Raw genomic sequence first — 20,189 nt, 5'->3', positions numbered from 1 at the left:
GGACAGGAGATGGAAACCAGAGAAGGGACAGCGTTTCACCAATCCACACACGGCGTTAACGTAAGGAAATGCCCCGTTACCCCCTGAGGGGGCAATAAACCTTATGTGACACCAGTTACTCCCCCCTCATCACATTATGCTGTATAATGAAACCGTATGATTCCTCCCCATTCCCGTACTCCAGGCAGTATTACTTCTCCCCATTCCCCCCTGTGGAGCAGACAGGAGGCAGTATTATTCCTCCCCATTCCTGTAATCCAGACTTTGAGTACAGGTAAGCAGCGACTCACCTGGAACGGCCGCTCCGGCAGACATTTCCTTCACTGATCTAGAACCCCCCCAATACGTTCCAGCTGCCCATTTAACCCGGTTCTCCCGGAGCTGCTGGCTGGTGGGCGGCCCCTCGGGGCAGGGCCCGTGTGTATATACGTGGATATATATATATATGCACTCAGCCAGACATATATGTTGAAATAATTCTCTTTATACAAGAAAGTCTACAATTAAAAACCAGAGCGCCCCCTCCTCCCCACGCGCCCCTCCCCCAAGCCCCTGAAAAACGGGGTAGAAGGGGGGTTAAAAGTTCATGGTCAGCAGCGGCCCCCCCCCACAGCAATGTCCTAGAGGTAGAGGAGGGGGGGCGCTGAGCATCTTCTGTCCTTTTTGGCGGTTAAAGTCTGTCCGCGGCTGGGAAGGGGGGCATAACGTGGCGAAACCAGCCGGGGGGCATCCGGGAGGCGGCGGGGGGGGTCGTCGTCACCACAGCCGGTGCTGGTGAAGATTCCGGCTCAGAACGGAGCGAACGTCGGCGGTGAACCTGCAGAGAGAGAGAGAGAGAGGGGGCGAGAAGTGAGCACAGAGACAATAAAGGGTTAATGCCCCTCCCCACACCCACCGCCCTGGGTACCTGCTGCCCCCCCCGATCATGTGACTGATACTAATGCATGTCACAGGGTCTGTGCGGAGCGCAATCCCTCGCACTGGGTGCAGAGACGGCCCAAGCAACGCGCGCTCTATTGCTTGTCTCCACTGGGGCAGATACCGCCGGCGCTGCAGCTTCTACTAAAGGCATTTAATTACAGGTGTAAGAAAGCACGTTAACGCAGAGCACAATAAAATATGCTTCAGTGAGGAGGCATGAGGAGGGTATTAAACATATGTCTCAGTGTATAGGACAAACTCCTCATACAACCCATTTATATTATAGAACTGGTATAGGGTCTGTCAGTGTATAGGACAAACTCCTCATACACCCCATTTATATTATAGGACTGGTATAGGGTCTGTCAGTGTATAGGACAAACTCCTCATACACCCCATTTATATTATAGGACTGGTATAGGGTCTGTGTCTCAGTGTATAGGACAAACTCCTCATACACCCCATTTATATTATAGGACTGGTATAGGGTCTGTCAGTGTATAGGACAAACCCCTCATACACCCCATTTATATTATAGGACTGGTATAGGGTCTGTCAGTGTATAGGACAAACCCCTCATACACCCCATTTATATTATAGGACTGGTATAGGGTCTGTCAGTGTATAGGACAAACTCCTCATACACCCCATTTATATTATAGGACTGGTATAGGGTCTGTCAGTGTATAGGACAAACTCCTCATACACCCCATTTATATTATAGGACTGGTATAGGGTCTGTCAGTGTATAGGACAAACTCCTCATACACCCCATTTATATTATAGGACTGGTATAGGGTCTGTCGGTGTATAGGACAAACTCCTCATACACCCCATTTATATTATAGGACTGGTATAGGGTCTGTCGGTGTATAGGACAAACTCCTCATACACCCCATTTATATTATAGGACTGGTATAGGGTCTGTCGGTGTATAGGACAAACCCCTCATAGACCCCATTTATATTATAGGACTGGTATAGGGTCTGTCAGTGTATAGGACAAACCCCTCATAGACCCCATTTATATTATAGGACTGGTATAGGGTCTGTCAGTGTATAGGACAAACCCCTCATAGACCCCATTTATATTATAGGACTGGTATAGGGTCTGTCAGTGTATAGGACAAACCCCTCATAGACCCCATTTATATTATAGGACTGGTATAGGGTCTGTCAGTGTATAGGACAAACTCCTCATACACCCCATTTATACCAAATGCTGTGACAGGATCGGGGTATTACAGGACTGTCTCCGGGGGGGATTTGCCCCGGCTGGGATCTCGTACCTCAGGGCGTCCAGCATCGGCAGGAGGTTGAGAAGCGCCGTGTCGCTGGGGTCGCTGAACCAGGACTTTATAGGAATTGCGTTATCTGAAAGTACATTAAATGCAGACATTAAACATGCGCGTCCCCCATCCCACCGCCCCGCCAAAAAGCACAGAGTGAACCTCTGCAGAGCATTACCCCAGCACTCTCACTAACCCCACTAATGTCACCTTTCACAGAAGCATGCAGAGCATTACCCCCAGCGCTCTCACTAACCCCACTAATGTCACCTTTCACAGAAGCATGCAGAGCATTACCCCCAGCGCTCTCACTAACCCCACTAATGTCACCTTTCACAGAAGCATGCAGAGCATTACCCCCAGCGCTCTCACTAACCCCACTAATGTCACCATGCAGAGCATTACCCCCAGCGCTCTCACTAACCTCACTGTCACCTTTCACGGAAGCATGCAGAGCATTACCCCCAGCGCTCTCACTAACCCCACTGTCACCATGCAGAGCATTACCCCCAGCGCTCTCACTAACCTCACTGTCACCTTTCACAGAAGCATGCAGAGCATTACCCCCAGCGCTCTCACTAACCCCACTGTCACCTTTCACGGAAGCATGCAGAGCATTACCCCCAGCGCTCTCACTAACCCCACTGTCACCTTTCACAGAAGCATGCAGAGCATTACCCCCAGCGCTCTCACTAACCCCACTGTCACCTTTCACAGAAGCATGCAGAGCATTACCCCCAGCGCTCTCACTAACCTCACTGTCACCTTTCACAGAAGCATGCAGAGCATTACCCCCAGCGCTCTCACTAACCCCACTGATGTCACCTTTCACAGAAGCATGCAGAGCATTACCCCCAGCGCTCTCACTAACCTCACTGTCACCTTTCACAGAAGCATGCAGAGCATTACCCCCAGCGCTCTCACTAACCCCACTGTCACCTTTCACAGAAGCATGCAGAGCATTACCCCCAGCGCTCTCACTAACCCCACTGTCACCTTCCACAGAAGCATGCAGAGCATTACCCCCAGCGCTCTCACTAACCTCACTGTCACCTTTCACAGAAGCATGCAGAGCATTACCCCCAGCGCTCTCACTAACCCCACTAATGCCACCATGCAGAGCATTACCCCCAGCGCTCTCACTAACCCCACTATCACCTTTCACAGAAGCATGCAGAGCATTACCCCCAGCGCTCTCACTAACCCCACTGTCACCTTTCACGGAAGCATGCAGAGCATTACCCCCAGCGCTCTCACTAACCCCACTGTCACCTTTCACAGAAGCATGCAGAGCATTACCCCCAGCGCTCTCACTAACCTCACTGTCACCTTTCACAGAAGCATGCAGAGCATTACCCCCAGCGCTCTCACTAACCTCACTGTCACCTTTCACAGAAGCATGCAGAGCATTACCCCCAGCGCTCTCACTAACCCCACTGTCACCTTTCACAGAAGCATGCAGAGCATTACCCCCAGCGCTCTCACTAACCCCACTGTCACCTTTCACAGAAGCATGCAGAGCATTACCCCCAGCGCTCTCACTAACCCCACTGTCACCTTTCACAGAAGCATGCAGAGCATTACCCCCAGCGCTCTCACTAACCCCACTGTCACCTTTCACAGAAGCATGCAGAGCATTACCCCCAGCGCTCTTACTAACCCCACTGTCACCATGCAGAGCATTACCCCCAGCGCTCTCACTAACCTCACTGTCACCTTTCACAGAAGCATGCAGAGCATTACCCCCAGCGCTCTCACTAACCCCACTAATGCCACCATGCAGAGCATTACCCCCAGCGCTCTCACTAACCCCACTGATGTCACCATTCACAGAAGCATGCAGAGCATTACCCCCAGCGCTCTCACTAACCCCACTGATGTCACCATTCACAGAAGCATGCAGAGCATTAACCCCCACAGCTCAGTCACCCTCCGACAACGCAAATGCAGAGCGTCACCCCCGCTAAGACATACCACCCTGTGGAGGAGGCAAGGTATGGACACATCTCATGGGGCAAATCCCAGCGCTGACAAATGTTAGGGGCTGCCTTCATTCGGAGCATTTCCGACAATCTGCCCAATCGCACGGCAGCATCCACCGGTCGCGGCCGGCAGTCTAATTACCTGGGTGACTCCTGTAGGCTCCCGGTGAGTTATCTAGAATCACCACGCTGGAGAGGTCGCTGTGCACCACGGAGAGGTCCTTAATATAACTGCCCAGCTCCAACGTGCAGTGCTGCCGGAAACAAAACCCACACTCATTAAACTGCCCCACAGCAACAGGGAGATGGGGGGGGGGCATGTCGCTAATGTACGAACAGCTGATTAACCCCCCACCCGGGTTTAGCTCTCATTCACCTCAATGTTCTCACACCTCCCTGAAGTGAATAAGTAAAGCTCTGCAGTAAGCGGCCAATAGCGTAGAGGCGTTAGATCAGGTGACCTCTGTGAGGCTCTCACTCACCTGCCTGTAAAATCTTCTTCGAAGGACCCCCCTGTTGTTATCGAGTTTATCTGCCACCGCTGAGCCGTAGATCTCCATACTGGCTGTGAATACCACCAGCTCGTACCACTGACTGACCTGGGGAGGCAAGGCACACTGTCAGCGCATGTACAGGCACTACCCCGACACACCTGTGTCTCCCCATGCCGTTTCCCGTGCACCCTCCGCTCTCACACGTGTAATCAGGAGCCCCGCGTGAAGATTCCCAGCGGGGGGGGGGGAAATCGGACGTAGCCCACAGGCAGCTGCGCTACACTAATGAAACACATTTCTAGCCATCTCACTGCAGACTAAAGCGTAAGCTCTTGGGTCACGAATTACCAACGGACTGTACACGGCTGGGCAGAGAACCCCCTCCCCCATGTAGAGTCAGCGCGGCGCGTTTCACAGATCACTTACCACCTCCAAGAAGAAGTCGACGTGCGGCCGTTTATGTACAAAGAACCGCACCGGGTGCTTGTCTATAACAACCTGCCGAGATATAACAGAGCGGGATGAGTATGGAGCAAGGGGGGGGGGACGGGCGAGTCAGCGGGAGAATGGGCAAGGAGAAGGGGGAGGAGTCAGTAGAAGCAAGGGCGGGGAGAGGGGAGGAGTCAACGGGAGCAAGGGTGGGTAGAGGGGAGGAGTCAGCGGGAGCAATGGCGGGAAGAGGGGAGGAGTCAGCGGGACCAAGGGCAGGGAGAGGGGAGGAGTCAGCGGGACCAAGGGCAGGGAGAGGGGAGGAGTCAGCGGGACCAAGCGCAGGGAGAGGGGGAGGAGTCAGCGGGACCAAGCGCAGGGAGAGGGGGAGGAGTCAGCAGGAGCAAGGCCAGGGAGATAGGGAGGAGCAAGGGTGGGAGGTGTCAGCGGGAGTAAGGGCGGGGAGGGTGGGAGGTGTCAGCGGGAGTAAGGGCGGGGAGGGTGGGAGGAGTCAGCGGGAGCAAGGGCAGGAGAGGGGGTCTCACTGGGAGCCAAGAAGTTACAAACTGGGGAGAGAGAGACTCTGTAAGGGACAAGGAGAGAGAGAAAGAAAGACCCCAAGAGCCAAGGACAGACTAGAAAGCGAGAGCGACCCAGAGCTGGGAAGTTACAGATGGGAGAGAGACTCGGCGGGACAGACTGGAAACAGCCGGTGACCTTAAGTATGAAGTCGGGGGGAGTTCCCGGACGGACTGTTGGACGAAGGACTCCATCGTGATGGGAGTGGATGAGGGTCTCATCCAGATCCAGAACAAGGACTTTCCTCTTCACCTGGTCTGATAGAGAGGAGACAGTGAGCAGGAAAACATGGCAGGCGGAACGCAGGGCAGTCAGATCCCACCCACAAGAGACAGAACCTAAGCGGGAAACCCCCCCCCCGGAGAGCCCTCCCAGCTGCGAGACCGCCATCCACCCTCCCCATGTACACCTAAGACACGCCCACCTGACAGGTGCCCCCCAGCTGGCAGACATCTATTCACACCGGCAGATCGCCATGACGACACCCGCTCTAAGACACATACTGAACAGGACAGGCACCTAGAGATGTGAACCTGTCCTCAAGACACGCGCATGCAGGAGCCGACTTACTGAGCCTGTTCCTGGAGGCCGGGGAGAGAGGGAGAACATCATACCTCACAGTCTGATACTGGATAATCTGAAAAAGGAGACATGCGGGTCAGCAAAACGAGCGCAGAGCGTCACGCGTGGGGCAATCGCCATGGAAACCAGGGAGCTATTTCTGTATACAGCTGAAACTATAGGCCCCAGGTATCCAAGACGCACAGCAGTAGCTCACATAGCAACCCGCAGCAGGCGGGTACTAGTCACGCACAGAGAAAGAGTAGTGAAGACAGGGCTCTGCCCACCAGGTAAGAGCAAGGCGGGAGGGGGGGGCTATGAAAGCTGTACTGATGATAGGAGATAGAGTGTGTGTGCTTAAGTGTGTGGTATGTGTGTTAGTATGAGTGAGTGTTACTGTATGGTATTATAGTGAGTATGGTGTTAGTATGAGTGTGTGTTACTGTATGGTATTATAGCGAGTAAGGTGTTAGTATGAGTGTGTGTGCTTAAGTGTATGGTATTATAGTGAGTATGGTGTTAGTATGAGTGAGTGTTACTGTATGGTATTATAGTGAGTACGGTGTTAGTATGAGTGTGTGTTACTGTATGGTATTACAGTGAGTATGGTGTTAGTATGAGTGTGTGTTACTGTATGGTATTATAGTGAGTATGGTGTTAGTATGAGTGTGTGTTACTGTATGGTATTATAGTGAGTATGGTGTTAGTATGAGTGTGTGTTACTGTACGGTATTATAGTGAGTATGGTGTTAGTATGAGTGTGTGTTACTGTATGGTATTATAGTGAGTACGGTGTTAGTATGAGTGTGTGTTACTGTATGGTATTATAGTGAGTATGGTGTTAGTATGAGTGTGTGTTACTGTATGGTATTATAGTGAGTATGGTGTTAGTATGAGTGTGTGTTACTGTATGGTATTATAGTGAGTATGGTGTTAGTATGAGTGAGTGTTACTGTATGGTATTATAGTGAGTATGGTGTTAGTATGAGTGTGTGTTACTGTATGGTATTATAGCGAGTAAGGTGTTAGTATGAGTGTGTGTGCTTAAGTGTATGGTATTATAGTGAGTATGGTGTTAGTATGAGTGAGTGTTACTGTATGGTATTATAGTGAGTAAGGTGTTAGTATGAGTGTGTGTTACTGTATGGTATTACAGTGAGTATGGTGTTAGTATGAGTGTGTGTTACTGTATGGTATTATAGTGAGTATGGTGTTAGTATGAGTGTGTGTTACTGTATGGTATTATAGTGAGTATGGTGTTAGTATGAGTGTGTGTTACTGTACGGTATTATAGTGAGTATGGTGTTAGTATGAGTGTGTGTTACTGTATGGTATTAGTGAGTATGGTGTTAGTATGAGTGTGTGTTACTGTATGGTATTACAGTGAGTATGGTGTTAGTATGAGTGTGTGTTACTGTATGGTATTATAGTGAGTATGGTGTTAGTATGAGTGTGTGTTACTGTATGGTATTATAGTGAGTATGGTGTTAGTATGAGTGTGTGTTACTGTATGGTATTATAGTGAGTATGGTGTTAGTATGAGTGTGTGTTACTGTATGGTATTATAGTGAGTACGGTGTTAGTATGAGTGTGTTACTGTACGGTATTATAGTGAGTATGGTGTTAGTATGAGTGTGTGTTACTGTATGGTATTATAGTGAGTATGGTGTTAGTATGAGTGTGTGTTACTGTATGGTATTATAGTGAGTATGGTGTTAGTATGAGTGAGTGTTACTGTATGGTATTATAGTGAGTATGGTGTTAGTATGAGTGTGTGTTACTGTATGGTATTATAGCGAGTAAGGTGTTAGTATGAGTGTGTGTGCTTAAGTGTATGGTATTATAGTGAGTATGGTGTTAGTATGAGTGAGTGTTACTGTATGGTATTATAGTGAGTACGGTGTTAGTATGAGTGTGTGTTACTGTATGGTATTCTAGTGAGTAAGGTGTTAGTATGAGTGTGTGTGCTAAAGTGTATGGTATTATAGTGAGTACGGTGTTAGTATGAGTGTGTGTTACTGTATGGTATTATAGTGAGTATGGTGTTAGTATGAGTGTGTGTTACTGTATGGTATTATAGTGAGTATGGTGTTAGTATGAGTGTGTGTTACTGTATGGTATTATAGTGAGTACGGTGTTAGTATGAGTGTGTGTTACTGTATGGTATTATAGTGAGTATGGTGTTAGTATGAGTGTGTGTTACTGTATGGTATTATAGTGAGTATGGTGTTAGTATGAGTGTGTGTTACTGTATGGTATTATAGTGAGTACGGTGTTAGTATGAGTGTGTGTTACTGTATGGTATTATAGTGAGTACGGTGTTAGTATGAGTGTGTGTTACTGTATGGTATTATAGTGAGTATGGTGTTAGTATGAGTGTGTGTTACTGTATGGTATTATAGTGAGTAAGGTGTTAGTATGAGTGTGTGTTACTGTATGGTATTATAGTGAGTACGGTGTTAGTATGAGTGTGTGTTACTGTATGGTATTATAGCGAGTATGGTGTTAGTATGAGTGTGTGTTACTGTATGGTATTATAGTGAGTATGGTGTTAGTATGAGTGTGTGTTACTGTATGGTATTATAGTGAGTATGGTGTTAGTATGAGTGTGTGTTACTGTATGGTATTATAGTGAGTATGGTGTTAGTATGAGTGTGTGTTACTGTATTGTATAGTGAGTATGGTGTTAGTATGAGTGTGTGTTACTGTATTGTATAGTGAGTATGGTGTTAGTATGAGTGTGTGTTACTGTATTGTATAGTGAGTATGGTGTTAGTATGAGTGTGTTACTGTATGGTATAGTGAGTATGGTGTTAGTATGAGTGTGTGTTACTGTATGGTATTATAGTGAGTATGGTGTTAGTATGAGTGTGTTACTGTATGGTATTATAGTGAGTATGGTGTTAGTATGAGTGTGTGTTACTGTATGGCATTATAGTGAGTACGGTGTTAGTATGAGTGAGTGTTACTGTATGGTATTATAGTGAGTATGGTGTTAGTATGAGTGTGTGTTACTGTATGGTATTATAGTGAGTATGGTGTTAGTATGAGTGTGTGTTACTGTATGGTATTATAGTGAGTAAGGTGTTAGTATGAGTGTGTGTTACTGTATGGTATTATAGTGAGTAAGGTGTCAGTATGAGTGTGTGTTACTGTATGGTGTTAGTATGAGTGTGTGTTACTGTATGGTATTATAGTGAGTACGGTGTTAGTATGAGTGAGTGTTACTGTATGGTATTATAGTGAGTATGGTGTTAGTATGAGTGTGTGTTACTGTATGGTATTATAGCGAGTACGGTGTTAGTATGAGTGTGTGTTACTGTATGGTATTATAGTGAGTACGGTGTTAGTATGAGTGTGTGTTACTGTATGGTATTATAGTGAGTATGGTATTATAGTGAGTATGGTGTTAGTATGAGTGAGTGTTACTGTATGGTATTATAGTGAGTACGGTGTTAGTATGAGTGTGTGTGCTTAAGTGTGGTATTATAGTGAGTATGGTGTTAGTATGAGTGTGTGCTTAAGTGTGTGGTATTATAGTGAGTATGGTGTTAGTATGAGTGTGTGTTACTGTATGGTATTATTGTGAGTACGGTGTTAGTATGAGTGTGTGTTACTGTATGGTATTATAGTGAGTATGGTATTATAGTGAGTATGGTGTTAGTATGAGTGTGTGTTACTGTATGGTATTATAGTGAGTAAGGTGTTAGTATGAGTGTGTGTTACTGTATGGTATTATAGTGAGTATGGTGTTAGTATGAGTGTGTGTTACTGTATGGTATTATAGCGAGTATGGTGTTAGTATGAGTGTGTGTTACTGTATGGTATTATAGTGAGTATGGTGTTAGTATGAGTGTGTGTTACTGTATGGTATTATAGTGAGTACGGTGTTAGTATGAGTGAGTGTTACTGTATGGTATTATAGTGAGTATGGTGTTAGTATGAGTGTGTGTTACTGTATGGTATTATAGTGAGTACGGTGTTAGTATGAGTGTGTGTTACTGTATGGTATTATAGTGAGTATGGTGTTAGTATGAGTGTGTGTTACTGTATGGTATTATAGTGAGTATGGTGTTAGTATGAGTGTGTGTTACTGTATGGTATTATAGTGAGTACGGTGTTAGTATGAGTGTGTGTTACTGTATGGTATTATAGTGAGTACGGTGTTAGTATGAGTGTGTGTTACTGTATGGTATTATAGTGAGTATGGTGTTAGTATGAGTGTGTGTTACTGTATGGTATTATAGTGAGTAAGGTGTTAGTATGAGTGTGTGTTACTGTATGGTATTATAGTGAGTACGGTGTTAGTATGAGTGTGTGTTACTGTATGGTATTATAGCGAGTATGGTGTTAGTATGAGTGTGTGTTACTGTATGGTATTATAGTGAGTATGGTGTTAGTATGAGTGTGTGTTACTGTATGGTATTATAGTGAGTATGGTGTTAGTATGAGTGTGTGTTACTGTATGGTATTATAGTGAGTATGGTGTTAGTATGAGTGTGTGTTACTGTATTGTATAGTGAGTATGGTGTTAGTATGAGTGTGTGTTACTGTATTGTATAGTGAGTATGGTGTTAGTATGAGTGTGTGTTACTGTATTGTATAGTGAGTATGGTGTTAGTATGAGTGTGTTACTGTATGGTATAGTGAGTATGGTGTTAGTATGAGTGTGTGTTACTGTATGGTATTATAGTGAGTATGGTGTTAGTATGAGTGTGTTACTGTATGGTATTATAGTGAGTATGGTGTTAGTATGAGTGTGTGTTACTGTATGGCATTATAGTGAGTACGGTGTTAGTATGAGTGAGTGTTACTGTATGGTATTATAGTGAGTATGGTGTTAGTATGAGTGTGTGTTACTGTATGGTATTATAGTGAGTATGGTGTTAGTATGAGTGTGTGTTACTGTATGGTATTATAGTGAGTAAGGTGTTAGTATGAGTGTGTGTTACTGTATGGTATTATAGTGAGTAAGGTGTCAGTATGAGTGTGTGTTACTGTATGGTGTTAGTATGAGTGTGTGTTACTGTATGGTATTATAGTGAGTACGGTGTTAGTATGAGTGAGTGTTACTGTATGGTATTATAGTGAGTATGGTGTTAGTATGAGTGTGTGTTACTGTATGGTATTATAGCGAGTACGGTGTTAGTATGAGTGTGTGTTACTGTATGGTATTATAGTGAGTACGGTGTTAGTATGAGTGTGTGTTACTGTATGGTATTATAGTGAGTATGGTATTATAGTGAGTATGGTGTTAGTATGAGTGAGTGTTACTGTATGGTATTATAGTGAGTACGGTGTTAGTATGAGTGTGTGTGCTTAAGTGTGGTATTATAGTGAGTATGGTGTTAGTATGAGTGTGTGCTTAAGTGTGTGGTATTATAGTGAGTATGGTGTTAGTATGAGTGTGTGTTACTGTATGGTATTATTGTGAGTACGGTGTTAGTATGAGTGTGTGTTACTGTATGGTATTATAGTGAGTATGGTATTATAGTGAGTATGGTGTTAGTATGAGTGTGTGTTACTGTATGGTATTATAGTGAGTAAGGTGTTAGTATGAGTGTGTGTTACTGTATGGTATTATAGTGAGTATGGTGTTAGTATGAGTGTGTGTTACTGTATGGTATTATAGCGAGTATGGTGTTAGTATGAGTGTGTGTTACTGTATGGTATTATAGTGAGTATGGTGTTAGTATGAGTGTGTGTTACTGTATGGTATTATAGTGAGTACGGTGTTAGTATGAGTGAGTGTTACTGTATGGTATTATAGTGAGTATGGTGTTAGTATGAGTGTGTGTTACTGTATGGTATTATAGTGAGTACGGTGTTAGTATGAGTGTGTGTTACTGTATGGTATTATAGTGAGTATGGTGTTAGTATGAGTGTGTGTTACTGTATGGTATTATAGTGAGTATGGTGTTAGTATGAGTGTGTGTTACTGTATGGTATTATAGCGAGTATGGTGTTAGTATGAGTGTGTGTTACTGTATGGTATTATTGTGAGTACGGTGTTAGTATGAGTGTGTGTTACTGTATGGTATTATAGTGAGTATGGTATTATAGTGAGTATGGTGTTAGTATGAGTGAGTGTTACTGTATGGTATTATAGTGAGTATGGTGTTAGTATGAGTGTGTGTTACTGTATGGTATTATAGTGAGTATGGTGTTAGTATGAGTGTGTGTTACTGTATGGTATTATAGTGAGTATGGTGTTAGTATGAGTGTGTGTTACTGTATGGTATTATAGTGAGTATGGTGTTAGTATGAGTGTGTGTTACTGTATGGTATTATAGTGAGTATGGTGTTAGTATGAGTGTGTGTTACTGTATGGTATTATAGTGAGTATGGTGTTAGTATGAGTGTGTGTTACTGTATGGTATTATAGTGAGTATGGTGTTAGTATGAGTGTGTGTTACTGTATGGTATTATAGCGAGTATGGTGTTAGTATGAGTGTGTGTTACTGTATGGTATTATAGTGAGTAAGGTGTTAGTATGAGTGTGTGTTACTGTATGGTATTATAGTGAGTAAGGTGTTAGTATGAGTGTGTGTTACTGTATGGTATTATAGTGAGTATGGTGTTAGTATGAGTGTGTGTTACTGTATGGTATTATAGTGAGTATGGTGTTAGTATGAGTGTGTGTTACTGTATGGTATTATAGTGAGTATGGTGTTAATATGAGTGTGTGTTACTGTATGGTATTATAGTGAGTATGGTGTTAGTATGAGTGTGTGTTACTGTATGGTATTATAGTGAGTATGGTGTTAGTATGAGTGTGTGTTACTGTATGGTATTATAGTGAGTACGGTGTTAGTATGAGTGAGTGTTACTGTATGGTATTATAGTGAGTATGGTGTTAGTATGAGTGTGTGTTACTGTATGGTATTATAGCGAGTATGGTGTTAGTATGAGTGTGTGTTACTGTATGGTATTATAGCGAGTATGGTGTTAGTATGAGTGTGTGTTACTGTATGGTATTATAGTGAGTATGGTGTTAGTATGAGTGTGTGTTACTGTATTGTATAGTGAGTATGGTGTTAGTATGAGTGTGTGTTACTGTATTGTATAGTGAGTATGGTGTTAGTATGAGTGTGTGTTACTGTATTGTATAGTGAGTATGGTGTTAGTATGAGTGTGTGTTACTGTATGGTATTATAGCGAGTATGGTGTTAGTATGAGTGTGTGTTACTGTATGGTATTATAGCGAGTATGGTGTTAGTATGAGTGTGTGTTACTGTATGGTATTATAGCGAGTATGGTGTTAGTATGAGTGCGTGTTACTGTATGGTATTATAGTGAGTATGGTGTTAGTATGAGTGTGTGTTACTGTATGGTATTATAGCGAGTATGGTGTTAGTATGAGTGTGTGTTACTGTATGGTATTAGTGAGTATGGTGTTAGTATGAGTGTGTGTTACTGTATGGTATTATAGTGAGTATGGTGTTAGTATGAGTGTGTTACTGTATGGTATTATAGTGAGTATGGTGTTAGTATGAGTGTGTGTTACTGTATGGTATTATAGTGAGTATGGTGTTAGTATGAGTGTGTGTTACTGTATGGTATTATAGTGAGTATGGTGTTAGTATGAGTGTGTGTTACTGTATGGTATTATAGCGAGTATGGTGTTAGTATGAGTGTGTGTTACTGTATGGTATTATAGTGAGTATGGTGTTAGTATGAGTGTGTGTTACTGTATGGTATTATAGTGAGTATGGTGTTAGTATGAGTGTGTGTTACTGTATGGTATTATAGCGAGTATGGTGTTAGTATGAGTGTGTGTTACTGTATGGTATTATAGCGAGTATGGTGTTAGTATGAGTGTGTTACTGTATGGTATTATAGTGAGTATGGTGTTAGTATGAGTGTGTGTTACTGTATGGTATTATAGTGAGTACGGTGTTAGTATGAGTGAGTGTTACTGTATGGTATTATAGTGAGTACGGTGTTAGTATGAGTGAGTGTTACTGTATGGTATTATAGTGAGTATGGTGTTAGTATGAGTGTGTGTTACTGTATGGTATTATAGCGAGTATGGTGTTAGTATGAGTGAGTGTTACTGTATGGTATTATAGTGAGTATGGTGTTAGTATGAGTGTGTGTTACTGTATGGTATTATAGTGAGTATGGTGTTAGTATGAGTGTGTGTTACTGTATGGTATTATAGCGAGTATGGTGTTAGTATGAGTGTGTGTTACTGTATGGTATTATAGTGAGTATGGTGTTAGTATGAGTGTGTGTTACTGTATGGTATTATAGTGAGTATGGTGTTAGTATGAGTGTGTGTTACTGTATGGTATTATAGTGAGTATGGTGTTAGTATGAGTGTGTGTTACTGTATGGTATTATAGTGAGTATGGTGTTAGTATGAGTGTGTTACTGTATGGTATTATAGTGAGTATGGTGTTAGTATGAGTGAGTGTTACTGTATGGTATTATAGTGAGTATGGTGTTAGTATGAGTGTGTGTTACTGTATGGTATTATAGTGAGTATGGTGTTAGTATGAGTGAGTGTTACTGTATGGTATTATAGTGAGTATGGTGTTAGTATGAGTGTGTGTTACTGTATGGTATTATTGTGAGTACGGTGTTAGTATGAGTGTGTGTTACTGTATGGTATTATAGTGAGTAAGGTGTTAGTATGAGTGTGTGTTACTGTATGGTATTATAGCGAGTATGGTGTTAGTATGAGTGTGTGTTACTGTATGGTATTATAGTGAGTACGGTGTTAGTATGAGTGTGTGTTACTGTATGGTATTATAGTGAGTATGGTGTTAGTATGAGTGTGTGTTACTGTATGGTATTATAGTGAGTATGGTGTTAGTATGAGTGTGTGTTACTGTATGGTATTATAGTGAGTAAGGTGTTAGTATGAGTGTGTGTTACTGTATGGTATTATAGTGAGTATGGTGTTAGTATGAGTGTGTGTTACTGTATGGTATTATAGTGAGTATGGTGTTAGTATGAGTGTGTGTTACTGTATGGTATTATAGCGAGTATGGTGTTAGTATGAGTGTGTGTTACTGTATGGTATTATAGTGAGTACGGTGTTAGTATGAGTGTGTGTTACTGTATGGTATTATAGCGAGTATGGTGTTAGTATGAGTGTGTGTTACTGTATGGTATTATAGTGAGTATGGTGTTAGTATGAGTGTGTGTTACTGTATTGTATAGTGAGTATGGTGTTAGTATGAGTGTGTGTTACTGTATTGTATAGTGAGTATGGTGTTAGTATGAGTGTGTGTTACTGTATGGTATTATAGTGAGTATGGTGTTAGTATGAGTGTGTGTTACTGTATGGTATTATAGCGAGTACGGTGTTAGTATGAGTGTGTGTTACTGTATTGTATAGTGAGTATGGTGTTAGTATGAGTGTGTGTTACTGTATGGTATTATAGCGAGTATGGTGTTAGTATGAGTGTGTGTTACTGTATGGTATTATAGTGAGTACGGTGTTAGTATGAGTGTGTGTTACTGTATTGTATAGTGAGTATGGTGTTAGTATGAGTGTGTGTTACTGTATGGTATTATAGCGAGTATGGTGTTAGTATGAGTGTGTGTTACTGTATGGTATTATAGCGAGTACGGTGTTAGTATGAGTGTGTGTTACTGTATGGTATTAGTGAGTATGGTGTTAGTATGAGTGTGTGTTACTGTATGGTATTATAGTGAGTATGGTGTTATTATGGGATGCAGGCCGTTGTTTTGGGGTGTAGGGTGTTATTATGGGATGCAGGCCGTTGTTTTGGGGTGTAATGTGTTATTATGGGATGCAGGCCGTTGTTTTGGGGTGTAGGGTGTTAGTATGGGATGCAGGCCGTTGTTTTGGGGTGTAGGGTGTTAGTATGGGATGCAGGCCGTTGTTTTGGGGTGTAATGTGTTATTATGGGATGCAGGCCGTTGTTTTGGGGTGTAGGGTGTTATTATGGGATGCAGGCCGTTGTTTTGGGGTGTAGGGTGTTATTATGGGATGCAGGCCGTTGTTTTGGGGTGTAATGTGTTAGTATGGGATGCAGGCCGTTGTTTTGGGGTGTAATGTGTTAGTATTGGATGTATGCCGTTGTTTTGGGGTGTAGGGTGTTATTATGGGATGCAGGCCGTTGTTTTGGGGTGTAGGGTGTTAGTATTGGATGTGTGCCGTTGTTTTGGGGTGTAGGGTGTTATTATGGGATGCAGGCCGTTGTTTTGGGGTGTAGGGTGTTACTATGGGATGCAGGCCGTTGTTTTGGGGTGTAGGGTGTTAGTATGGGATGCAGGCCGTTGTTTTGGAGTGTAGGGTGTTATTATGGGATGCAGGCCGTTGTTTTGGGGTGTAGGGTGTTATTATGGGATGCAGGCCGTTGTTTTGGGGTGTAGGGTGTTATTATGGGATGCAGGCCGTTGTTTTGGGGTGTAATGTATTATTATGGGATGCAGGCCGTTGTTTTGGGGTGTAGGGTGTTACTATGGGATGCAGGCCGTTGTTTTGGGGTGTAGGGTGTTATTATGGGATGCAGGCCGTTGTTTTGGGGTGTAATGTATTATTATGGGATGCAGGCCGTTGTTTTGGGGTGTTAGTATGGGATGCAGGCCGTTGTTTTGGGGTGTAGGGTGTTATTATGGGATGCAGGCCGTTGTTTTGGGGTGTAATGTGTTATTATGGGATGCAGGCCGTTGTTTTGGGGTGTAGGGTGTTATTATGGGATGCAGGCCGTTGTTTTGGGGTGTAGGGTGTTATTATGGGATGTGTGCCGTTGTTTTGGGGTGTAGGGTGTTATTATGGGATGCAGGCCGTTGTTTTGGGGTGTAGGGTGTTAGTATGGGATGCAGGCCGTTGTTTTGGGGTGTAATGTGTTAGTATGGGATGCAGGCCGTTGTTTTGGGGTGTAGGGTGTTAGTATGGGATGCAGGCCGTTGTTTTGGGGTGTAATGTGTTAGTATGGGATGCAGGCCGTTGTTTTGGGGTGTAGGGTGTTATTATGGGATGCAGGCCGTTGTTTTGGGGTGTAGGGTGTTATTATGGGATGCAGGCCGTTGTTTTGGGGTGTAGGGTGTTATTATGGGATGCAGGCCGTTGTTTTGGGGTGTAGGGTGTTATTATGGGATGCAGGCCGTTGTTTTGGGGTGTAGGGTGTTATTATGGGATGCAGGCCGTTGTTTTGGGGTGTAATGTGTTAGTATGGGATGCAGGCCGTTGTTTTGGGGTGTAGGGTGTTAGTATGGGATGCAGGCCGTTGTTTTGGGGTGTAGGGTGTTATTATGGGATGCAGGCCGTTGTTTTGGGGTGTAATGTGTTAGTATGGGATGCAGGCCGTTGTTTTGGGGTGTAGGGTGTTATTATGGGATGCAGGCCGTTGTTTTGGGGTGTAGGGTGTTATTATGGGATGCAGGCCGTTGTTTTGGGGTGTAGGGTGTTAGTATGGGATGCAGGCCGTTGTTTTGGGGTGTAGGGTGTTAGTATGGGATGCAGGCCGTTGTTTTGGGGTGTAATGTGTTATTATGGGATGCAGGCCGTTGTTTTGGGGTGTAGGGTGTTATTATGGGATGCAGGCCGTTGTTTTGGGGGGTAATGTGTTAGTATGGGATGCAGGCCGTTGTTTTGGGGTGTAGGGTGTTAGTATGGGATGCAGGCCGTTGTTTTGGGGTGTAGGGTGTTATTATGGGATGCAGGCCGTTGTTTTGGGGTGTAGGGTGTTATTATGGGATGCAGGCCGTTGTTTTGGGGTGTAGGGTGTTAGTATGGGATGCAGGCCGTTGTTTTGGGGTGTAGGGTGTTATTATGGGATGCAGGCCGTTGTTTTGGGGTGTAGGGTGTTATTATGGGATGCAGGCCGTTGTTTTGGGGTGTAGGGTGTTAGTATGGGATGCAGGCCGTTGTTTTGGGGTGTAATGTGTTAGTATGGGATGCAGGCCGTTGTTTTGGGGTGTAGGGTGTTAGTATGGGATGCAGGCCGTTGTTTTGGGGTGTAGGGTGTTATTATGGGATGCAGGCCGTTGTTTTGGGGTGTAATGTGTTAGTATGGGATGCAGGCCGTTGTTTTGGGGTGTAGGGTGTTATTATGGGATGCAGGCCGTTGTTTTGGGGTGTAGGGTGTTATTATGGGATGCAGGCCGTTGTTTTGGGGTGTAGGGTGTTAGTATGGGATGCAGGCCGTTGTTTTGGGGTGTAGGGTGTTAGTATGGGATGCAGGCCGTTGTTTTGGGGTGTAATGTGTTATTATGGGATGCAGGCCGTTGTTTTGGGGTGTAGGGTGTTATTATGGGATGCAGGCCGTTGTTTTGGGGTGTAGGGTGTTATTATGGGAGGCAGGCCGTTGGTTTTGGGGTGTAGGGTGTTAGTATTGGATGTGTGCCGTTGTTTTGGGGTGTAGGGTGTTATTATGGGATGCAGGCCGTTGTTTTGGGGTGTAGGGTGTTATTATGGGATGCAGGCCGTTGTTTTGGGGTGTAGGGTGTTATTATGGGATGCAGGCCGTTGTTTTGGGGTGTAATGTGTTATTATGGGATGCAGGCCGTTGTTTTGGGGTGTAGGGTGTTAGTATGGGATGCAGGCCGTTGTTTTGGGGTGTAATGTGTTATTATGGGATGCAGGCCGTTGTTTTGGGGTGTAATGTGTTAGTATGGGATGCAGGCCGTTGTTTTGGGGTGTAGGGTGTTATTATGGGATGCAGGCCGTTGTTTTGGGGTGTAATGTGTTATTATGGGATGCAGGCCGTTGTTTTGGGGTGTAGGGTGTTATTATGGGATGCAGGCCGTTGTTTTGGGGTGTAGGGTGTTATTATGGGAGGCAGGCCGTTGGTTTTGGGGTGTAGGGTGTTAGTATTGGATGTGTGCCGTTGTTTTGGGGCACATGGGATTGTGGGATAGCTGTACTCACGGTGCGGACCTGCCTCCTTAGCAGGTATAACACGAAGCTCCACAGTTTGGCGGCGAACGCCACGAACCCTCGCAGGCCCAGAATCCCCGGAGTCCGCATCATCCCGGGGCGGCTGCTAGATCCGGCCAAGGCAGGGAGAATGGCTCGGTAACGGCGGAAACGCTGGGGAAAGAGGGAAGGAAGCGAGCAGTCTCCACCTGTCACATCCCAGGAACGGCGGTTCCGAGCGGTCTGACAGCCGCCATGGCTGAACGCCCGCGTCACTTCCGGTGCTGGCGCTTGTCCGGGAGGGGGCGGAGTCCAATGATCATGCGCGGTGTGGCGAGACCCGCTGGTTCTCACTGCGCATGCGCGGAGCGCCTGGAACTCATCATTCCTTAAAGCGCATGCGCGGAGCTCTTAAGGCCCGCCAATACGCATGTGCTCACAGAAGGAAAGGACCCGATAGGCCTGCCATGATTCCTTGTGCGATCCGTGTCTTGTGGGTGTGACATCTGTAAGGGGCGTGTCAATATTTTGGGTTTGTCCCCGCTCTCTATCCTTTACTGCCACCCACGGGGCAGATTCCCTGTGTGGCCCTGCACAGTTCACATTCACCCGGCCCTCCTACCCCTGCCGGGGCTTATACAGAGATATGTTTGATAAAACATTTTATTTTACTGGTCAGCTGGTAGATAAGTGGAACAGCTTCTCAGCAGAAGTGGTAGAGGGTAATACAGTGAGGGAATTTAAACATGCATGAGATAGGCATGTGGCTCCTGAATCTAAGACACGGCCAACGACTGGTCTTTACAGGCGGGGGCCGCATGGGGCCGATCTGTCAGAAGATTTCTGGGTTCCTATATTACCTTAGAAAATGTACATTTCCTAACACACAGAGATAACATCCAATCAGCTGCAGTGATCCGCCATGCAGGGCCCCGGGGGGCCAGCACTCGGTTATCAGGGGCCCTAACGAGACACAAGAGATCCACTGCCTCCCACACACACCCCGTCCTACAACTTGTGCGGGGCCCCTAGGACCACTCGGGGCTCTAAGCGGCTGCTTAACCCTTTTCACTCTTGTGACACAAAGTAGAATG

At 44.9% G+C, this 20,189-nt stretch overlaps 1 protein-coding gene across 1 annotated transcript; it reads right to left on the bottom strand.

The window, feature by feature from the left end:
- Window positions 1-466: 466 nt before the first annotated feature.
- Window positions 467-19,389, bottom strand: CTDNEP1 (CTD nuclear envelope phosphatase 1). The gene is made up of 8 exons (XM_053463231.1): window positions 19,108-19,389; window positions 6,264-6,330; window positions 5,832-5,950; window positions 5,112-5,183; window positions 4,674-4,790; window positions 4,334-4,445; window positions 2,210-2,294; window positions 467-817 (listed from the first exon to the last, which is right to left on the bottom strand). The coding sequence occupies exons 1-8, from the start codon at window positions 19,207-19,209 to the stop codon at window positions 757-759; spliced, it is 735 nt and encodes a 244-aa protein (XP_053319206.1). The 5' UTR covers window positions 19,210-19,389; the 3' UTR covers window positions 467-756.
- Window positions 19,390-20,189: the final 800 nt, after the last annotated feature.

The sequence above is a fragment of the Spea bombifrons genome, chromosome 4, assembly GCF_027358695.1.
Source record: "Spea bombifrons isolate aSpeBom1 chromosome 4, aSpeBom1.2.pri, whole genome shotgun sequence".
In the NCBI taxonomy this organism is placed as follows: domain Eukaryota; kingdom Metazoa; phylum Chordata; class Amphibia; order Anura; family Pelobatidae; genus Spea; species Spea bombifrons.
Note: the sequence above shows the minus strand (reverse complement) of the source record. Positions and strands in the feature narration are given on the sequence as shown.

Excerpts from the sequence above, each read along its gene's own strand:
- CTDNEP1 (XM_053463231.1), bottom strand. The coding sequence starts at position 19,209 with ATGATGCGGACTCCGGGGATTCTGGGCCTGCGAGGGTTCGTGGCGTTC. Across the intron at positions 4,791-5,111 it reads TCGACTTCTTCTTGGAGGTG|GTCAGTCAGTGGTACGAGCT; the intron begins GTAAGTGATCTG and ends TTGCCTCCCCAG. Across the intron at positions 818-2,209 it reads CCGATGCTGGACGCCCTGAG|GTTCACCGCCGACGTTCGCT; the intron begins GTACGAGATCCC and ends CTCTCTCTGCAG.